Source organism: Pleurodeles waltl, chromosome 6 (assembly GCF_031143425.1).
Source record: "Pleurodeles waltl isolate 20211129_DDA chromosome 6, aPleWal1.hap1.20221129, whole genome shotgun sequence".
NCBI lineage: Eukaryota > Metazoa > Chordata > Amphibia > Caudata > Salamandridae > Pleurodeles > Pleurodeles waltl.
This window is the reverse complement of record NC_090445.1, coordinates 1,177,374,500-1,177,393,655: the sequence shown is the minus strand read 5'-3', so window position 1 is coordinate 1,177,393,655 and position 19,156 is coordinate 1,177,374,500. Positions and strand designations below refer to the sequence as shown.

Below are 19,156 nucleotides of genomic sequence, written 5' to 3'. Positions count from 1 at the left end.
CACCTCGTGTTCGCAGGTGGCTTCACTTGACTCTTTCAAAACAAGGAGGATCCCATAAGGTCTGCTCGTGGACTCTGCAGTTCTGCCTCCGACACTCTTCTTTGACACATAGCTGAGGGGCGGCATTTGGTCCATGGGGTGTTTGCCCGGTGACACCATATTATGGAGACACCTCAGTGGAAGCCCCACTTCACTGAGTTCGGAGCATACTTTTGCCGTATTGCAACTAATAGGAGCGCAGGTGCTCTAGTGTTTATGCTCAAGATGCCTACAAATTAGTAAGGCTCGCAGAATTACCATATCCGATGTAGTAGTCACACAAATGCTCTAGTGGCCTTCTCTGTTGTTCAAAGGCCCTCTTGTCAGCGAAACTATGGGGCCTATTTGTGTGTGTTTTTTTTTTTAAATGACGCATCATATGAAAATGCTGTCTGTTTTATTCCGCGCTTGCAATGTGCTTGTTGTTGACATACACACATCCAAATGTGAACACTCACAGCTATTTTGCATACACACACAACCCCACCTTGTACAGGGTAACCTCTCTCACACAACACAATTCTCATTCTGCACTGAACACACATCAATCATCATGTATTGAGGCACTTTCACCCTGCACTCACACACTTAATTAACCTTCATTCATGCACCACTCGCCCTGCACAGAAAGCACTCACACCATTCTCCCTGCACTCATATATAGCTCCCACAGTTCTTAACTTATTAATAATCCCATAGGCAGGGCCTAATGCATTTACCAATGCTTGATCATACATATATGTCACCCATGGACACCTCAGAGGGACTTGTAAAGTCGTATATTTTATTACAATTTTGAAAAAAACACCTTTAGAAGGTTGGTGTTTTCCTGCCTTAGCCATTTAGTGACTGCAGCCTGACTCGGAGTCACATGACTGGGTGTAGTTTGCTATTAGATTGTGTATTCCTCCAGAGTAGCCACACACAATAGAGAGCTCAGGTGTGCCTGGACTGGCCGTCAATAGCAGGATGGGAGGGCAGGTTCAACTGAATAGGCTGTGTCCTGTCTTCACTATACCCTGTGTAGTTAGTCTGGAGCCAGGACAGAGGAGGCAGGAAACCAGTGCATTTCAAATGGAAAACTCTAGAAGCTTCTCCCACTTGAAAGGAGGCACCAGCTTATAAATATTGGACCTCAGACACCATCTCTCAGGTATACTTCTGAACCTGTGGAAGACTCTTGTAGGAATAAAGACTGATGTGCAGCTGAAAGGACTGCTGCCCTTAAGGACTGCTGCCTGTTGTGCTGACTTGGTGCCCTATTGCTTGAGTCAGCAGGACTGGACATATAACCTGTACCCAGGACTACTAGAGTGACTTCAAGGGCCTCTGCAACTGTGAGTCCTGCCAAGTGGTGCCACCCCAGTCCTGGTCTCTTGTAAGTAGATCTGAAGGTGCTCTGCCAGTGAAGGTTAGGTGCCAAGTTACTTAGTGTGTGGGCACCCTGGCACTAGCCAAGGTGCCTCCACATCGTTCAGGGCAAATTCCCCGAACTTTGTGAGCTATGTATAGCGTCACAATGGTAACTCCGAACATGGCCATGTAACATGTCTAAGATCATGGAATTGTCCCCTCAAGCCAAATCTGGTATTGGGGTGCCAATCCCATGCATCCCCGGGGCTCCAGCATGGACCCCGGGTACTGCCAAACTAACTGTCTGGGGTTTTCTCTGCAGCTACCGCTGCTGCCAACCCTAGGACAGGTTTCTGCCCCACTGGGGCCTGGGCAGCCCAGGCCCAGGAAGGCAGAACAAGGGATTTCCTCTGAGAGAGGGTGTTACACCCTCTCCCTTTGGAAATAGGTCATAAGGGCCTGAGAGGAGTAGCCTCTCCTGGCCTCTGGGAATGCTTTGAAGGGCACAGATGGTGCCCTCCTTGTATAACCCAGTCTACACCGGTTCAGGGAGCCCCCAGCCCCTGCTCTGGTGCGAAACTGGACAAAGGAGAGGGGAGTGACCACTCCCCTGTCCATCACCACCCCAGGGGTGGTGCCCAGAGCTCCTCCAGTGTGTCCCAGACCTCTGCCATCTTGAATGCAGGGGTGTGAGGGCACAATGGAGGCCTCTGAGTGGCCAGTGCCAGCAAGTGACATCAGAGACCCCTCCTTATAGGCTCTTACCTAGTTTGGTAGCCAATCCTCCTCTGAGGGCTATTTAGGATCTCTCCTGTGGGTTCCTCTTCAGATAACAAATGCAAGAACTCACCAGAGTTCCTCTGCACTTCTCTCTTCGACTTCTGCCAAGGATCGACCGCTGACTACTCCAGGACGCCTGCAAAACCGCAACAAAGTAGCAAGAAGACTACCAGCAACATTGTAGCACTTTCTCGACTGTTTCCTGGTGGTGCATGCTCTGAGGGCTGTCTGCCTTCAGCCTGCACTGGAAGCCAAGAAGAAATCTCCTGTGGGTGGATGGAATCTTCCCCCTGCTAGCACAGGCATCAAACGTCTGCATCACCGGTCCTCTGGGTCCCCTCTCATCTTGACGAGCGTGGTCCCTGGAACACAGGAGCTGGATCCAAGAGACCCCGACAGTCCAGTGGTCCTTCTGTCCAAGTTTGGTGGAGGTGAGTCCTTGCCGTCCCACGCCAGACAGTAATCCTGTGTACTGCGTGATCTGCAGCTGCTAGGGCTTCTGTGCACTTTTGCAAGACTTCCTTCGTGCACAGCCCAGCCCAGGTCTCCAGCACTCCGTCCTGCATTGCCCAACTCGCTGAGTTGACCTCCGACTTCGTGGGACCCTCTTTTGTTGTGCTGAGACGATCGCTGTGCTCAGATTTCTTGAATGACTGTCCAAGTGCTTCTGCGGGTACTGCCTGCCTCTGCTTGGGCTCTCTCTGTTGCTGAGCGTCCCCTCTGTCTCCTCCTCCAAGGGGCGACCTCCTGGTCCTTCCTGGGCCCTGGCAGCACCCAAAACCTTCAGCCACGACTTTTGCAGCTAGCAAGGCTTGTTTGCGGTCTTTGTGTGTGGAAACAACTCTGCATCCTCCAGCATGCCGTGGGACATCTTCTGACCAAAGGAGAAGTTCCTGGAACCTTCCGTTGTTGCAGAATCTTTGGCTACTTCCACTCTGAGGCAGCCCTTTTGCACCTTCATCCGGGGTTTAGTGGGCTCCTGCCGCCCCCCCTCCCCCCCCCTCCTCCTTCCCCCCTGGACACTTGCGTAACTCTTGGACTTAGTCCCCTTCCCTTGCAGGTCCTACTGTCCAGGAATCCGTCTTCAGTGCTCTGTAGTCAGTTGTTGTCTTTGCAGAATCCCCTATCTCGACTTTACTGTCTTTCTGTGGTAGTAGGGTAACTTTACTCCTACTTTTCAGGGTCTTGGGGTGGGGTATCTTGGACACCCTTCGTGTTTTCTTACACTCCCAGCGACCCTCTACACACTATACTAGGCCAGGGGTCCATTTGTGGTTCACATTCCACTTTTGGAGTATATGGTTTGTGTTGCCCCTAGGCCTATTTTCTCCTATTGCATTCTGTTGTGTCCTACAGTGTTTGCACTACTTTTCTAAGTGTTTTACTTACCTGATTTTGGTTTGTGTGTATATTTTGTGTATTTTACTTACCTCCTAAGGGAATATATCCTCTGAGATACTTTTGGCATATTGTCACTAAAATAAAGTGCCTTTATTTTTAGTAACTCTGAGTATAGTAGGAGCTTTGTATGTCTCCTAGTTCAGCCTAAGCTGCTCTGCTATAGGTACCTCTACCAGCCTAAGCTGCTAGAACACTACTAATCTAGTAATAAGGGATAACTGGACCTGGCACAAGGTGTAAGTACCACAAGGTACCCACTATAAGCCAGGCCAGCCTCCTACAGCACCCACCTGTTCAATGAGAAGGCAGACTCCGCGCTGGATACCTTTAGGGACAGCCAGGCCTTTGCTCGGTCACTGAAACTCTCCATGGCCCCACTTCAACTCCATTCTGCCTTTCACCTCTTCTGTTGCTATGTTAAGGGCTGCCAGCCGTGCCCATTTCTACCCAGCCACAGAGATCACAGGCTTCTGAATCTTTTTGTGGCTGCATGCGTCACTCCACAAGCTTGTGGGACAAGCAGCCAGAGGTCTACCAAGTCTGCAACCCTCCCGGAAGCCACAGCCTCAAAAACCTTTTAGTTTGCCCACATACCATCACAGGCACCTATTGGGCAGCAGGATCTGACATCACCTGCCTTGCAGGCAGTCCATAATATCAATCAAGTGGATACTTCAAATTGTTCAGTGGGATTACCGCATCACTTTCTTAGGAATCCCACCTCCCATTCCACATGCCCAAACTGGCTTCTAGAGGACGATCTCTCACTTCTCTGTCCTAAGTACAGGCTCTTTTGGCCAAAGGCGCCATTGAGAGGTTACATGCATCTAAAGTAGTTTGTGGTTACTATTCCAATTGGTTTCTACAGCTGAAAAAAAGTGGAGGCCTCTGCCAAATTTTAGACCTACACCCTCTCAACTTCTTCCTAATGAAGGAGAAATTCAAGATACTCAGGTTCTGTCAGCCCTGGATCCTGGAGCATGGATAGTAGTGCTTGCCTACATCTACCTCCCCATCCTACCTGACCACAGGCATTACCTGCAATTCACAGTGGGTCACAAGCATTTTAATTTCACTCTTCTCCTTTTTGGCCGCACGAGTGCCCCTTGAGTGTTCACCAAGGTATTGGCGGTGGTTGCAGCACATCTAAAGAGGTTGGGGATTCCAGTCTTCGCCCTACCCGGACAATTGGCTGACACACTGCAGTTTCGGGCCTATCCTCCAGTCCAGTATATTCAGTCGATGATTCTGCTGTTTCATCCTCTATCCAGGACTTTTATGATACTGACTCTGAGCATGCTGGGCCTCGTGGCATTCTGCAGCTTGCAGGTAATGCATGCCTGCTGGCATATGCAGGCTCTGCAGTGAGACCTGAAGTCCCAGTGGGTGCAGCATCTGTGGAATCTCTCTGACCTTCTCCCGATATCGGAGGGCCCAGCAAAACATCTGCAGTGGTGGCTGACAAACTGAGATTGGGGCAGGGGCAGATGCATCAATCCTAGACTGGGGTAGCCATCTTGAAGAGGTGAAGATGAGACTACTCTGTTCTCTGCAGAGTCTCGGTCCACATTGACCTGTTGTAGTTAAGAGCTAATCGCCTGGCACTGAAAGCCTTTCATCCTTCTATCAAGGTAAGGATGGTTCAGGTGTTCACGGATGACCCCATGTGATACTGTAACAAGCAGGACGGGATGGGGTCATGGACCCTGTGTCAAAAAGCCTTGTGTCTCTGGATATGGCTAGATCGTCTTGACATATTCCTGCTGGTTGAACATCTGATGGGTTCTGTGAAGAACAGAGTGGACAAACTCAGCCATTTACTCCTAGCGGATCACAAAAAGTGTCTCCATCAGGAGGTGGTGCACACTCTCATCAGCTATTAGGGAGAACCTTGGTTAGATCTATTTGCCCCTACCGAGAACGTGCAATGTCAGCTTTTCTCTGTGCTGGAGCTTCCAAGGCAACTTTCGTTCATAGACTTTTAATCTTGAATGGAGCTCGGGCCTCCTATACGCCTTTCTGCCAATACCACTCCTACCCAAAGTTCTCAAGAAGATCAGAACCAACAAGGCCGAAGTGATTCTTGTGGCTCTGGATTGGGCACAGAGAGTATCGTATCCCAGACTCCTGAGCATGAGCATCGGTCCTCTAATCAGGGTGCTCCTTTGGGAAGATCTACTGTCACAGCAGCAGAAAATAGTCCTGTACCCAAATATATGCACACTCCACCCTTCATGCATAGAGATTTAGCTGCAGCAGTTTTTGACCTTCCTAAAGAAATCTGTCAGCCAGGCATCCCTCAACCAAGACAGTATATGCCTGTTATTGAACAAATCGGTGGCTTGGTATGCTTCCAGAAATATTGATCCCCCTTCTACACCTTTGTCTGAGGTTTTGTTTGTTCTTTCGTTAGCCCTACAAGGCTTCACTTTAAGGCACAGTTAAAAGGTATATTTCAGCTATCTGTGTGTTTTTGTCCAGCTGCCAGATCAACCCTCACTTTTAAATCACCTCTTGTGACTCATTTTCTAAAAGGATTACAACATACGTTCCCTCCAAGAACTCTTCATCATGACCCAATGGAACTTGAACCTAGTTTTGATCTTCCTGATATACTTTTCCTTTGATCCCTTGCACAGTAGCCCTCTACACCTTTTGGCTATTAAAATAGCTGTTCTAGTGCCATCACATAGAATAGGAGTGTTAGTGAACCACAGGCACCTTACATGCAACCTCCTTACGCAACTTTTTCCTCGAACAAATTGGTTTTTAGAACATGCGCCTCTTTCCTGCTGAAATTAGTGACACCTTTTCATGTACACCAGACTATCACCCTGCCCATTTTTTTGCTCCTTCTCACCCTTCCAAAGAGGACAGACACCATCGCCTGGACCCAAAAAGTGTGTTATAGATCAACTCTTCATTGTGTTTGTCGGGGTGAAGAAAAGAAATGCTTTGCAGAAGTGGACCATCTCAAGATTGATTGTGCTCTGCATTAAAACCTGCTATGCACTGGCCAAGAAGCAACCCCTTGAGGGCTTGCGTGTTCACTCCACCGGAACCAAGGCTACAACCATTGTGTTAACTTGCTGAATCCAGCTCCTAGACATCTGTCAGGTGGCAATGTGCCATACTTACCAAGCACTACTGCTTGGACAGTCAGGTCCATTGTGACAGACATTTTGCATCATTAGTTCTCCAGGACTTTTTGATCTTTATCTGTTTGCAGTCCCACCTCTGGGGAGGAATTGCTTGGTTATCTATTCTAAAGTGAGGAACCTATGGCGGCTAAAAGTCTGTCAGATGAACAAGTTAGTTACCTCCAGTAACGTCTTATCTTGTAGAGACTCTGTCTAGCCTCAGATTCCTTTCCAGTGCTCCCATCCGCCTCGCTGTGCAAACTGATTCTCTGTGTGTGATAACCCTTGTAGGTTCTTAGTGTCTGCACACTGGTCCATCAGGATTCTGTCATGGCTCTGTGCTTCTGTTGCAGAAATGTCTCAAAAAGAAACTCATGTCAGAGCAATGAGGTGGTGCCTAAATAGGCCCGCACATGTCACTTCTGGCACCAAGGACACCACCTACCAACGCTTGAGGTACTGCTCCAAAAATTCAGAGTTCAGGGGTACAATCTAAGGTAAGGAGTCTACGGCTAGATAGTCTCTACAACATAACAAATTTCTGAAGAGAAGTAAGTTGTTCATTACACAGTGGGAGTCGCCACTGTGTGGTTCTAGAAAGGTTCGTTTCCACAGGATGGCTGTTTTTTCTTTCACTAATAGCTGTGGCACCATTTGACGAAGCTTCACAAAATTGTCCAAAAAAGTAGTTAATCTTCTTCAGTTCCTTCCTGGAAAGTTTTTTGGTTGTTCCCTTAAGTCGGGGTCAAGACAAAATGGTGTCCCAAAACTTCAATTTCATGTTTCACATTCATTTCCATTGGAAAGTTTGCGAAGCAATACAGAAAAATATCTGAATGGAATTACAGATTTGGCAGATATTTTAGAACTTTACTAAGAAAGCATGCTTTTTGTTATTTGGGTTAAGTACTGTCAGCTGTTTTCGAGAAATTTGCTTTTAAAGAGGTGCTTAGAGTGGTTATTAAGGGCTTAAAAAATAAGTATATCTGGATTTTTGGTGTCCAGATATACTCTGATTAGCCACTTTAATGGGGACGAGTTAGTCCTGATTGGCTGGCCACACCCTGAGCAATATGTTGTGGCAGCCATTACAGAACTTGGGGTCAAGGCACCTGTGTCCTTAAAATAAATAGAAAAAATATATGAGAACCGGCTGAGCACACCCTAACCAAAGGGGCATGCAGTGGGGTCCCCGAGGGATTCCCACCCTCTTGATTGGCTGGCCACAACATGTGACAACCATTATATGACTCTGGGTCATAGTCTCCATTGAAACGTATTGTAGTGAATGATAGATTTTGAGGGTCGCAAAAAAGAGCACATATAACAGGCAATAACAGACTTAAGTCACAATACAAAGCTTTTGTTGGTGGTTCCATACTAATTTTAGGATTTTTTTGTGTGTTCTAATGTGATTTTACCCAGTGAAAAATAGTGTTTCTCTTGTGGGATTTGATGAACCACGTTGTAGAGAAAAATACTTTTCTCTCGTGATTTTCTGACAAAGGTTATGGAAAGTGCTCCAGATGCTAAAATGAGAGCACATTTTCTATAAATTCACACTATCTCCTCAACCATGCGAGAGCAATGTCTGCGATTATGAGTAAAATATTAACTTTAAACAGAAGCAGCATCATGCCAGTTGATTGCACAATAGCTTACTGCAGCTTCCCACAGTGTTCGAATGGACTACTTGAGTGTTAACATTCTGCATTTATGACAACACTGTGTCATACCTGTAGCCATCTTGATAGATTTTAATCTTTAAAATGTAAAGTATTTCCTTCAGAAATGAAAAAAATGAGGGGGTTTGTTTGACCATTTGGATTATGGCTAGCTAAAATGAACATACATTTTCTGTGAGTTCTCAAATGTATTTCTCATCCATGTCAGTAAAACATTCTGACATGCGGACTGTGACATGTACTTCAGCACGAGCAGCAGTCTATCATTTAGCTTCCTACTGTGTTACTGCAGCTTCCCACAGTGCTCTAATAAACTACTAAAACGCTAACATATATATGTATATGTGTGACAAAAATGTGGCACACCTGAAGCCGTCTTTTGATGGAGTCAAGCCTGTAAAACTTCAAGCATTTTCTTTAGAAATGGACAAAATTACCTGGGTTCTTTTTGTCCCAGAAATAATGGTTAGTGCTCTAGAAAGTTAAATTGATGACGAGCAGGTATCCGTGGCAATGGCAGCACAACAGACCCCAGTGGGCAGGAGGGAGAGGGCAGGTGCATGCACACGGAGAACAGAGGAGAAAGCTGACCACAAAAGGCAGGTGGGGCGTGGCAGGGGCATGCAGACAGCAAACATAAAGCAAGTGAGAGATAGACAGGTGCATCATGCTGATAACAGAATGCAGATCATAATGAGCATGTATAGCGCAACAGAGGGCAGAAGGGAGGGGGCTGCGAAATGCATTTGGAGAACATAGGGCAGTGAGGAACAGGGATAGTCTGGGATAGCAAGCTGACCAAGAAGGTTAGGCTGGTATGGGAAGGGACAGCACAGTGGACGCTGGAGAGCAGGAGAGAGACGGCAGGGACAGTCTCACAGAGAACCAAGAGCATAAAGCAGTGGTACCTAACCTGTGGTTCGCGGACCCCCAGGGGTCTGGGCCACATTCCCAAGGGGTCCATAGGCCTAGGCTGGGAGGAAGGCACTTTTCCAGCTGGGGCCTCTGACAAACATGTGCATGTTCCTATATTTATTACTTTCTTTGTGCAGCAGTTTTAAAAGCACTGCAAAGTTGTACATCTAGCAGCTTACCAGCAAAAATAAAAGCATCAAGATAACTCTAGTGATTAATCTACCTTCTGGAGGGAGATGCAAGTTTTGTCTAGTGGCAGTTTTGACTCATCTAAGGTAACACACATGGTTAATATGCCTGCTGCAAAGAAATGTGTATCGTGCAAAGAACAATATTTAATGTGCATAGCACAGTGGGTTACTGCTTTTGTCACAGAGGTTCTTTTGTTACTGTTCAGTTCATAAGTTACAATCGTAATCTAGCACAGTGAGCTATGAACTGCCATTAAAGAGCTTCATGCAAACTGCATGGCACAAATAAGAAAGTTATTTTTTGCCCAGGCTTTCCTTTTGCTGCTAGAAAAGGTGTGCTCTTGTAAAAATACATTCTTATTATTAAAGTCATCACTAACCACTGTGTTCTGAATCCTGACTTGTGCTTCTACAGGCCAAGCACTCTTGGAAAATGCCTACCAGTGTATATGACATGTGCATCCTACAACTTGTACTCCCCTGTAAAGTGTTCCGACACCTGTAGGAGGCTGGCCTGGCTTATAGTGGGTACCTTGTGGTACTTACGCCCTATGCCAGGTCCAGTTATCCCTTATTAGTAGAATAGAGGTGTTTCTATCAGCTTAGGCTGATAGAAGGTAGCTATGGCAAAGCTTAGGTTGAACTAGGAGACATGCAAAGCTCCTACTATACCACTTATATCATATAGCACAATAGAATAAGAAAACACAATACACAGAGTTACTAAAAAATAAAGGTACTTTATTTTTATGACAATATGCCACAAGTATCTCAGTGAGTACCCTCAGTAGGAAGGTAAGTAATATACACAAGTTATATGTACACAAACCCAAAACAGGTAAGTAAGAGTAAGAAAAGTAATGCAAACAGTGTAGAATTACAATAGGATGCAATAGGTGAACATAGGTCTAGGGGCAACACAAACCATATACTCCAAAGGTGGAATACGAATCACGAATGGACCCCAGACCTATGGGAGCTTGTAGAGGGTCGCTGGGACTGTGAGAAAACAGTCAGGGTGTCCAAGATACCCCAACCCAACACCCTGAAACGTGGGAGTAAAGTGCACCTACTACCCCAAAAGGACACAATAGTCGTGATAGGGGAATTCTGCAAGAACCACAAACACCAGCAAAGCACTGAAGACTGGTTCCTGGACCTGAGGACCTGCAAGGCAAGGGGACCAAGTCCAAGAGTCGCAATAGTGTCCGAGGGGGGGGGCAGGAACCCAAGAAACCCCGGATGAAGGTGCAAGGAAGCTGCCTCTGGATGGAAGAAGCTTAGGATTCTGCAACAACGAAGAGAGCTAGGAATTTCTCCTTTGGTTGGAAGATGTCCCACGGCGTGCTGAAGGTTGCAGAAGTGTTCCCACGCAGAAATACCGCAAACAAGCCGTGCTAGCCGCAAGGGTCACGGATAGAGGTTTTTGGGTGCTGCTGAGGACCAGGAATGACCAGGATGTCGCCCCGTGGAGGAGGCGACAGAGGGGGTGCTCAGCAACTCAAAGCGCCCCACAGAAGCAGGCAGCACCCGCAGAAGCACCGGAGCAGGCACTTAGAATATTTGTGAACCGGAGCTGGCTCGGAGTCACAAAGGAGGGTCCCACGACGTCGGAGTCCGACTCAGAGGGTTGAGCACTGCAGGATAGAGTGTTGGGGACCCAGGCTACGCTGTGCACGAAGGAATCCTTGGAGGAGTGCACAGAAGCCGGAGCAGCTGCAAATCACGCAGTACACAGGTTTGCTGTCTAGCGTGGGGAGGCAAGGACTTACCTCCACCAAACTTGGACTGAAGGATCACTGGACTGTGGGAGTCACTTGGATAGAGTTCCTGTGTTCCAGGGACCACGCACGTCAGGATGAGAGGGAACCCAGAGGACTGGTGATGCAGTCTTTGGGTGCCTGCGTTAGCCACAGGAGATTTCTTCTTGGCTTCCAGTGCAGGGTGAAGGCAGATGACCCTCGGAGCACGCACCACCAGGAAACAGTCGAGAAAGCCGGCAGGATGAGGCGCTACAATGTTGCTGGTAGTCATCTTGCTCCTTTGTTGCGGTTTTGCAGGCGTCCTGGAGCAGTCAGCGGTCGATCCTTGGCAGAAGTCGAAGAGGAAAGTGCAGAGGAACTCTGGTGAGCTCTTGCATTCGTTATCTGAAGAATACCCCAGAGAAGAGACCCTAAATAGCCAGAAAAGGAGGTTTGGCTACCAAGAAAGGAGGATTGGCTACCAAGAAAGGCAAGAGCATATCAGAGGGGGGTCTCTGACGTCACCTGCTAGCACTGGCCACTCAGAGCAGTCCAGTGTGCCCCCAACACCTCTGTTTCCAAGATGGCAGAGGTCTGGGACACACTGGAGGAGCTCTGGGCACCTCCCCTGGGAGGTACTGGTCAGGGGAGTGGTCACTCCCCTTTCCGTTGTCCAGTTTTGCGCCAGAGCAGGGCTGGGGGAACCCTGAACTGGTGTAGACTGGCTTATGCAGAGATGGGCACCATCTGTGCCCATCAAAGCATTTCCAGAGGCTGGGGGAGGCTACTCCTCCCCAGCCCTTCACACCTATTTCCAAAGGGAGAGGGTGTAACACTCTCTCTCAGAGGAAATCCTTTGTTCTGCCTTCCTGGGTCGGGCCTGCCCAGACCCCAGGAGGGCAGAATCCTGTCTGAGGTGTTGGCAGCAGCTGCAGTGGAAACCACGGAAAGGCAGTTTGGCAGTACCCAGGTTCTGTGCTAGAGAACCAGGGGATCATGGAATTGTCCCCCCAATACCAGAATGGTATTGGGGTGACAATTCCATGATCTTAGACATGTTACATGGCCATGTTCGGAGTTACCGTTGTGACGCTATACATAGGTAGTGACCTATGTATAGTGCACGCGTGTAGTGGTGTCCACGCACTCACAAAGTCCGGGGAATTTGCCCTGAACGATGTGGGTGGCACCTTGGCTAGTGCCAGGGTGCCCACAAACTAAGTAACTTTGCACCCAACCTTCACCAAGTGAGGGTTAGACATATAGGTGGCTTACAAGTTACTTATGTGCAGTGAAAAATGGCTATGAAATAACGTGGACGTTATTTCACTCAGGCTGCAGTGGCAGGCCTGTGTAAGAATTGCCTGAGCTCCCTATGGGTGGCAAAAGAAATGCTGCAGCCCATAGGGATCTCCTGGAACCCCAATACCCTGGGTACCTAAGTACCATATACAAGGAAATTATATGGGTGTACCAGTGTTCCAATGAGAATTGGTAAATTTAGTCACTAGCCTGCAGTGACAAATTTAGAAAGCAGAGAGAGCATAAACACTGAGGTTCTGGTTAGCAGAGCCTCAGTGATACAGTTAGGCATCACACAGGGAACACATACAGGGCACATACTATGAGCACTGGGGTCCTGCCTAGCAGGATCCCAGTGACACAAGGGCTAAAACAACATACATACAGTGAAAAATGGGGGTAACATGCCAGGCAAGATAGTACTTTCCTACAACACCCTACACTGGTATGAGAGGTGATATAAAGCAAATGAATTGCATGTGACAGAGAGGCTATGGAGAGATGAGAGGCCCGTATGGTTTTACTTCATTTCCCCACCACATATATATGTGAAAAAGCTTTCTCAGATAATATGTACCTAAAAAATAAAAACAGAAATCGCTTGGGAAATGTAGAATTTGACCTGAGGATTCAGCATTCCTAAATAAAACCAAACAATGAAAAGTTAGTCGCTGAGAGGCAGCTCCAACCTTCCCATTAAAATGTTTCGATTTTTGCATATTTTATCAATATAAAATAATTAATTTTTAGTAATTTGAGTATTTGGTTGGTGTGTAGTTGCTGGTGTATTTTTTGTGAATTACTGTATTAATGTTTGAAATTGTAATCGTTCAGATTGCTTGGGGGTGCCCAGTTTCAAGTAATGATTCAGGAGTCAAAAGTTTGGGAACCACTGGCACAGAAGATAGGGCAGGGGCAGCTGGAGAATGGAGGGCAAGCCTGAGGGGTAGGGGAAGCAAGCTAACCACAGAGTGTGGGGTGGCATGGGTATAGACAGTAAATTGACCACGGAGGACTGGATGGAGATGGTAGGGGCAGTAAGCTGAACCTTCAGTGCAAGTTTGCATGAACAGGGGTAGCACAATGGCATTCAGAGGCAGGGAGGAGCCAAGGGCACTAACACAGAGAACTGGAGACATGGGCAGTGGCTGCTGCTGCTCAAATGTCTCTATAAAGCCATAGATCATTTTAGAAAGCAAATTATGTAGTAAAGGGCCCACAAGCATATACAGCATAACTTGACTATATATTTACATGTGTACGTGTCTGAAATACAAATAGTGTAGTACTGGAGACAAGCCTAATTCACTACGGTAAGAGTTATATGGTGCACAGTTTAACTATCAGCAAGCTTTTAAGTTCACCCAGTACTTCATTTATACAAGGTAGGGACTGAGCACAACTAGTGTGATTTGCAGATGTACATTATAAATAGGTTGGAGCTTAAATCAAAGTCCTGTTGCAAACATAAATGAGAAAGCAAAAGCTTATCCTTACAGTGCATTATTCACATATAGATTTCTGTGCACATGCTGACGTTTATAGAGCGACCATCTTGCGCCCTCCTATTCCCCCCTGTCTACTGGAGGGCTCTCCCTCCCCTATGCCACATCCTTAACCATTGGTCATTTTCAAAAGGCTTTCTGAAAAAAAAAAATCAGTTTAAATGATTTTTTGTGTTGGATAATAGGATTTCTTACCTATCCCACCCGGCTTTTTAGTAATAGTACCATAATGCTCATTGATCAATGTATGCTGTTCAAATATTTTAAATATCTAATATTTGTGCACAACTCGGAGATAACAAAATTCAAGCTGCAAGTGCAGCTATGGTCACATTGTTCGATTATCCCATTCTACTTACCCAATATGAAATACAATCTGCATCTATGCAATCTTTCACTTTCAGAATCCAAATAGATCAAATTGTCCAAATTCCTGGACAAGTGTAAATTTCAGTAGTCCTTCATAGATGCCAAAAAAAAGAAAAAAACAGGCGATGAGCTAACATCCAAATAAATCTTAAATACGCTATACCTCAACTTTTTGACTGTACTGGACATGGCAACATCTTTGAATGTGATGAATGCATCAGCAGCCAAAGCATCGAAAAGGTGGCATAGTCTAGACCCCTGGAAATTATTTAAAAAAAAGAAAAGCCCCCCATGAGTAAAAGTGACAGAAGCAAATAATGCAAATGCACCAAACGAGTAAAAACAAATGACAGTTTTGCAGATGAGTAGGTGAAATATCCAACCAGTAGTTTAAATTAACTTATATGGGCCTTCTGACCCCGAGATGCTATAGAACATCCATGGTACGTTTTAGCAGCGTTGAAAAGACCTAAACACTTTATGCAAAACTAAACTAAAACCACCAAAGCTAGGAAACCACTTACATATAACCCTACAGGATCACTCCATACCACCACTCAGACCTAGACAATGGTATTGGCATTTGAGCCTGTAGAAGGAGTCCGAGTCTCTGCAACCAGCATATCCAGGACCAATCGGTTGCAAGTGGAGCACCCATTGAACTCGGATCCTTGAAATTTGGGCTTACTCACTGAGATAAATCGCCCTACAGTGTATACAAGTCAATCAAATCCTAAGGAGAGACAAACCAAAGAATCTTTTTTTGATTGTGTATGAGGCTGGCCTGGTTTGTAGTGGGTACCTTGGGTACTTACACCTTACACCAGGTCCAGTTATCCCTTGTTAGTGAATGTAGTAGTGTTCTAGCAGCTTAGGCACATAGAGGTAGCTATAGCAGAGCAGCGTAGGCAGAACTAGGACACATGCAAAGCTCATGCAATACCACTTATAGTTACACAGTACTCATACACAAGTAAAGACAATACTCCGTGTTAGCAAACATAAAGGTATTTATTTGGGGTGACATAGTACCAAAAATATCTTAGAGACAATACTCCTTCTGGAGGTAAGTATTACACACAATATATACACTAGACACCAAAATTAGACAAGTAAATAGTCATAGAACAATGCAAACAGTAGGAAATCCTATAGAATGCTATGGGATAAAATAGGTCTAGGAGCAACACAAACCATATACTAAAAAAGTGGAATGTGAATCACGAATTCCCCCCTAGACAAGTGTAGTGTGTGTGCAGAATCGCTGGGAGAGTAAGAATACAGTAAAGGTAAGTAAATTACCCCACCCCAGAGCCCAGAAAAGCCGGAGTATAGTACTGCCAGTTTCGTTAGGACACACTACACCTCGTTTTTGGGATTTGGCATCAGCCAATCAAGTCTGCACAGAACAACTGCTGGATTATTGGACCAGAAGACCTGCAAAGTAAGGGGACTAAGTCCCGAAGTCGAAAGAAGTTCCAGGAAGGACAGGAGCCTCTGCCAACCCAGAAGAGGGTGCAAAAGAAGAGTCCCCAGTAGACTGCAAAAATACACCCTAGGAAGATGCCAGCGGGTTCCTGCGTGATGCAAAGATGTCCCACGGGGTGAAGATCGTTGCAGACGAGATTTCGTGTTGGAAGGCGCCAACAAGCCTTGGCTATGACAAAACTGCGTTTTTCATCATAATTGCACTGGATGGACCCAGGAGGGACCTGGGGGCCTCAACTCTGTGTGAGGAGGAAGAGGAGGCTCTCGGCACTTTAGAGAGCCCTTAGGATGCCAGCCAGCACCCCCAGAAGCCGCAGGATCTGGGTTCAAAGGAGGTGAAAAACGCAGTTGATGCAGCACAACAAAAGAAGGTCCCACGCCACCGGAGAACAACTCAGCGAGTTGAGCGTCGCAGGGTGGAGTGCTGGGGACCTGGGCCAGGCTGTTCACAAAGGAATTTTGCAAAGACTGCACAGCGGCCTCAGGAGGCGAAGAAGATACACTACACAGGAGTACCGTCGTTCTCGGGGAAGGCAAGGTCTTACCTCCTCCAAATTGTGTCAGCAGAACCTCAGGACTGTCTATGTCGATGATGTCCACCCTCTGTGTCCTTAGGAGCACACTTGTTGCCGTGAGAGGAGTCCCAACGTTCCAGTTGTCGCCTTGGAAGGTGCCTGCTTGGAGCAGGGGATTGACTCAGTCACTCCACAGGAGATTTCTTCGGTCCTTCTGGTGCAGGATGAAGACAGGGTGTCCCCAGAGCATGAACACCATGGAAACTGTTGCAGTTGCTGACTTGGAGCTGACGTTGCTGAAGAAAAGTGTCTCTTGTGGACACTTTGTTGCAGTTAGTGTTTCTTGGAGCAGGCTGCGGTTGATCCGAGGTCAGAAGAGTCTGAAGTTGTTGCAGAGGATTCCTGAAGGAAACTTGCAAGCAGAATCTGAAGAGAACCCACAGGAGAGACCCTAAATAGCCCTGAGAGGGGGATTGGCACCTTATCAGATATGGACCTATCAGGAGTGGTCTCCGCCGTCACCTGCTGGCACTGGCCACTCAGAGCCCTCCAGAGTGCCCCCACACCTTGCAAAGCAAGATGGCTGAAGTCTGGGACACACTGGAGGCGTTCTGGGCACCACCCCTGGGGTGGTGATGGACAGGGGAGTGGTCACTCCCCTTTCCTTTGTCCAGTTTCCTGCCAGAGCAGGGGAGAATAGGTCCCTGAACTGGTGTAGACTGGTTTATGCAAGGAGGGCACCATCTGTGCCCTTCAAAGCATTTCCAGAGGCTGGGGGAGGCAACCCCTCCCCAGCCTGTAATACCTATTTCCAAAGGGAGAGGGTGTAACACCCTGCTCTCAGAGGAAATGATTTGTTCTACCTTCCTGGGACTCGGCTGCCCAGACCCCAGGAGGGCAGAACCCTGTCTTTGAGGTGGCAGCAGCTGTAGCTGCAGTGCAAGCCTCAGAGAGCTAGTTTGGCAGTACTGGGGGTCCATGGTGGAGCACCCAATATGCATGGAATTGGCTCCCCAATACCAAATTTGGAATGGGGGGACAATTCCATGATCTTAGACATGTTACATGGCCATATTCGGAGTTACCATTGTGAAGCTACATATAGATACTGACCTGTATGTAGTGCACGCATGTAATGGTGTCCCCGCACTCACAGAGTCCAGGGAAATGGTCCTGAACGATGTGGGGGCACCTAGGCTAGTGCCAGGGTGCCCACACACTAAGTAACTTAGCACCCAACCTTCACCAGGTGAAGGTTAGACATATAGGTGACTTATAAGCTCCTTAAGTGCAGTGAAAATGGCTTTGAAATAGTGTGTGCACTATTTCACTCAGGCTGCAGTGGCAGTCCTGTGTAAGGGTTTGTCTGAGCTCCCTATGGGTGGCAAAAGAATTGCTGCAGCCCATATGGATCTCCTGGAACCCCAATGCCCTGGGTACCTAGGTACCATATACTTGAGACTTATAATGGGGGGTCCAGTATGCCAATTGAAATTGGTAAATGTAGTCACTGGCCTTCAGTGACAAACTTAAAAGCAGAGAAAGCATAAGCACTGAGGTTCTGATTAGCAGAGCCTCAGTGACACAGTTAGGCACTACGCAGGCATACACATTACGCCACAAACTAGGAGTACTGGGGTCCTGGCTAGCAGGATACCAGTGAGACAGGCAAAACACACTGACACACACTCACAAACAGGCCAAAAGTGTGAGGGGGGGGGTAACCATGCTAGAAAGAGGCTACTTTCCTACAGATTGTCCTTTACTTGATATGGTTTGAAAAGAGCAAAGGGCATCAATGACACACTAGAATAGACAGTTAGATACACTGTGACTTAAGAAGGGCAATCTGAACATCCACTTCAATGTTCATGCTCTCGAGACCAGCAAAGATAAACTTCAACCACCAAACCGTGCCAACCTCACCTCTTGTCTCCCCACTTTTCCCTTTCCCACTCCATGGAAACAGTCTGATATTTACGACAGGGCCAAAGATATTTCATTTATTGCAGGATACTAATAATGCATTGAAATGTACATTTCTGGTCACTTCAAATAATAAATACATAACGTATTGTGTGCGGGTAGGTAATGTGCCATTAATTCTAAAAATATAGAATGAATGGAACATTATAACCCCCCCACAGCCCCCACCCTCCACCACCCCTACAAACACACACACAAAGCTTGACTTTTCCTGTACTCTGTTGATGGTGTTTTCGTTGCACTATATGAATAGTTCTGTACGCATTTGATGAGCAGTGCTGTGGAAAATAAATAGGTAATATTTTTTTAGATTTTAATGGTGAATATCTTTCTTTCTGTGGTGGATTTAAGAGCTACTGCAAGTGACCAGCTGACCCCCTCACCTGTACCATTTAGCAGAAATCATCTACTTCCTCCAATTGGAACCACATCAGATTTGGAGCGCCCAAGCACTTCCGGATCTCAAAGGCATACGGTAAATTTGTTTCCTCGTCATGTCGAGCAAAGAGATTGCTTAGGAAAATATTTCCTGGTGTGTTTTCATTTTAGTATTTTGTGACAAATGCAAAACATTGCCCTGTGAGAAGCTTGCCTGGTTTGTAGTGGGTACCAGCGGTACTTAGACCTTATACCAGGTCCAGTGATCTACCTTAGTGAAATGTAGACAGTGTCTACCAGCTTAGGCTGTTTAAGGGTAGCTGTAGCAGAGCAGCCAAGGCTGAACTAGGAGACATGCAAAGCTCTT

The 19,156-nt window shown here is 46.8% G+C and overlaps 1 protein-coding gene across 4 annotated transcripts in view; it reads left to right on the top strand.

Annotated features, from left to right (window-relative positions):
• The window catches only part of FAM149B1 (family with sequence similarity 149 member B1), a 342,707-nt gene that overhangs the window by 210,302 nt on the left and 113,249 nt on the right, over positions 1–19,156 (top strand). For all 4 annotated transcript variants that reach the window (XM_069240410.1, XM_069240411.1, XM_069240409.1 and 1 more), the window contains exon 10: positions 18,763–18,886. In XM_069240410.1, the coding sequence (XP_069096511.1) occupies positions 18,763–18,886 (124 nt within the window). The remainder of the gene's footprint in view (positions 1–18,762; positions 18,887–19,156) is intronic.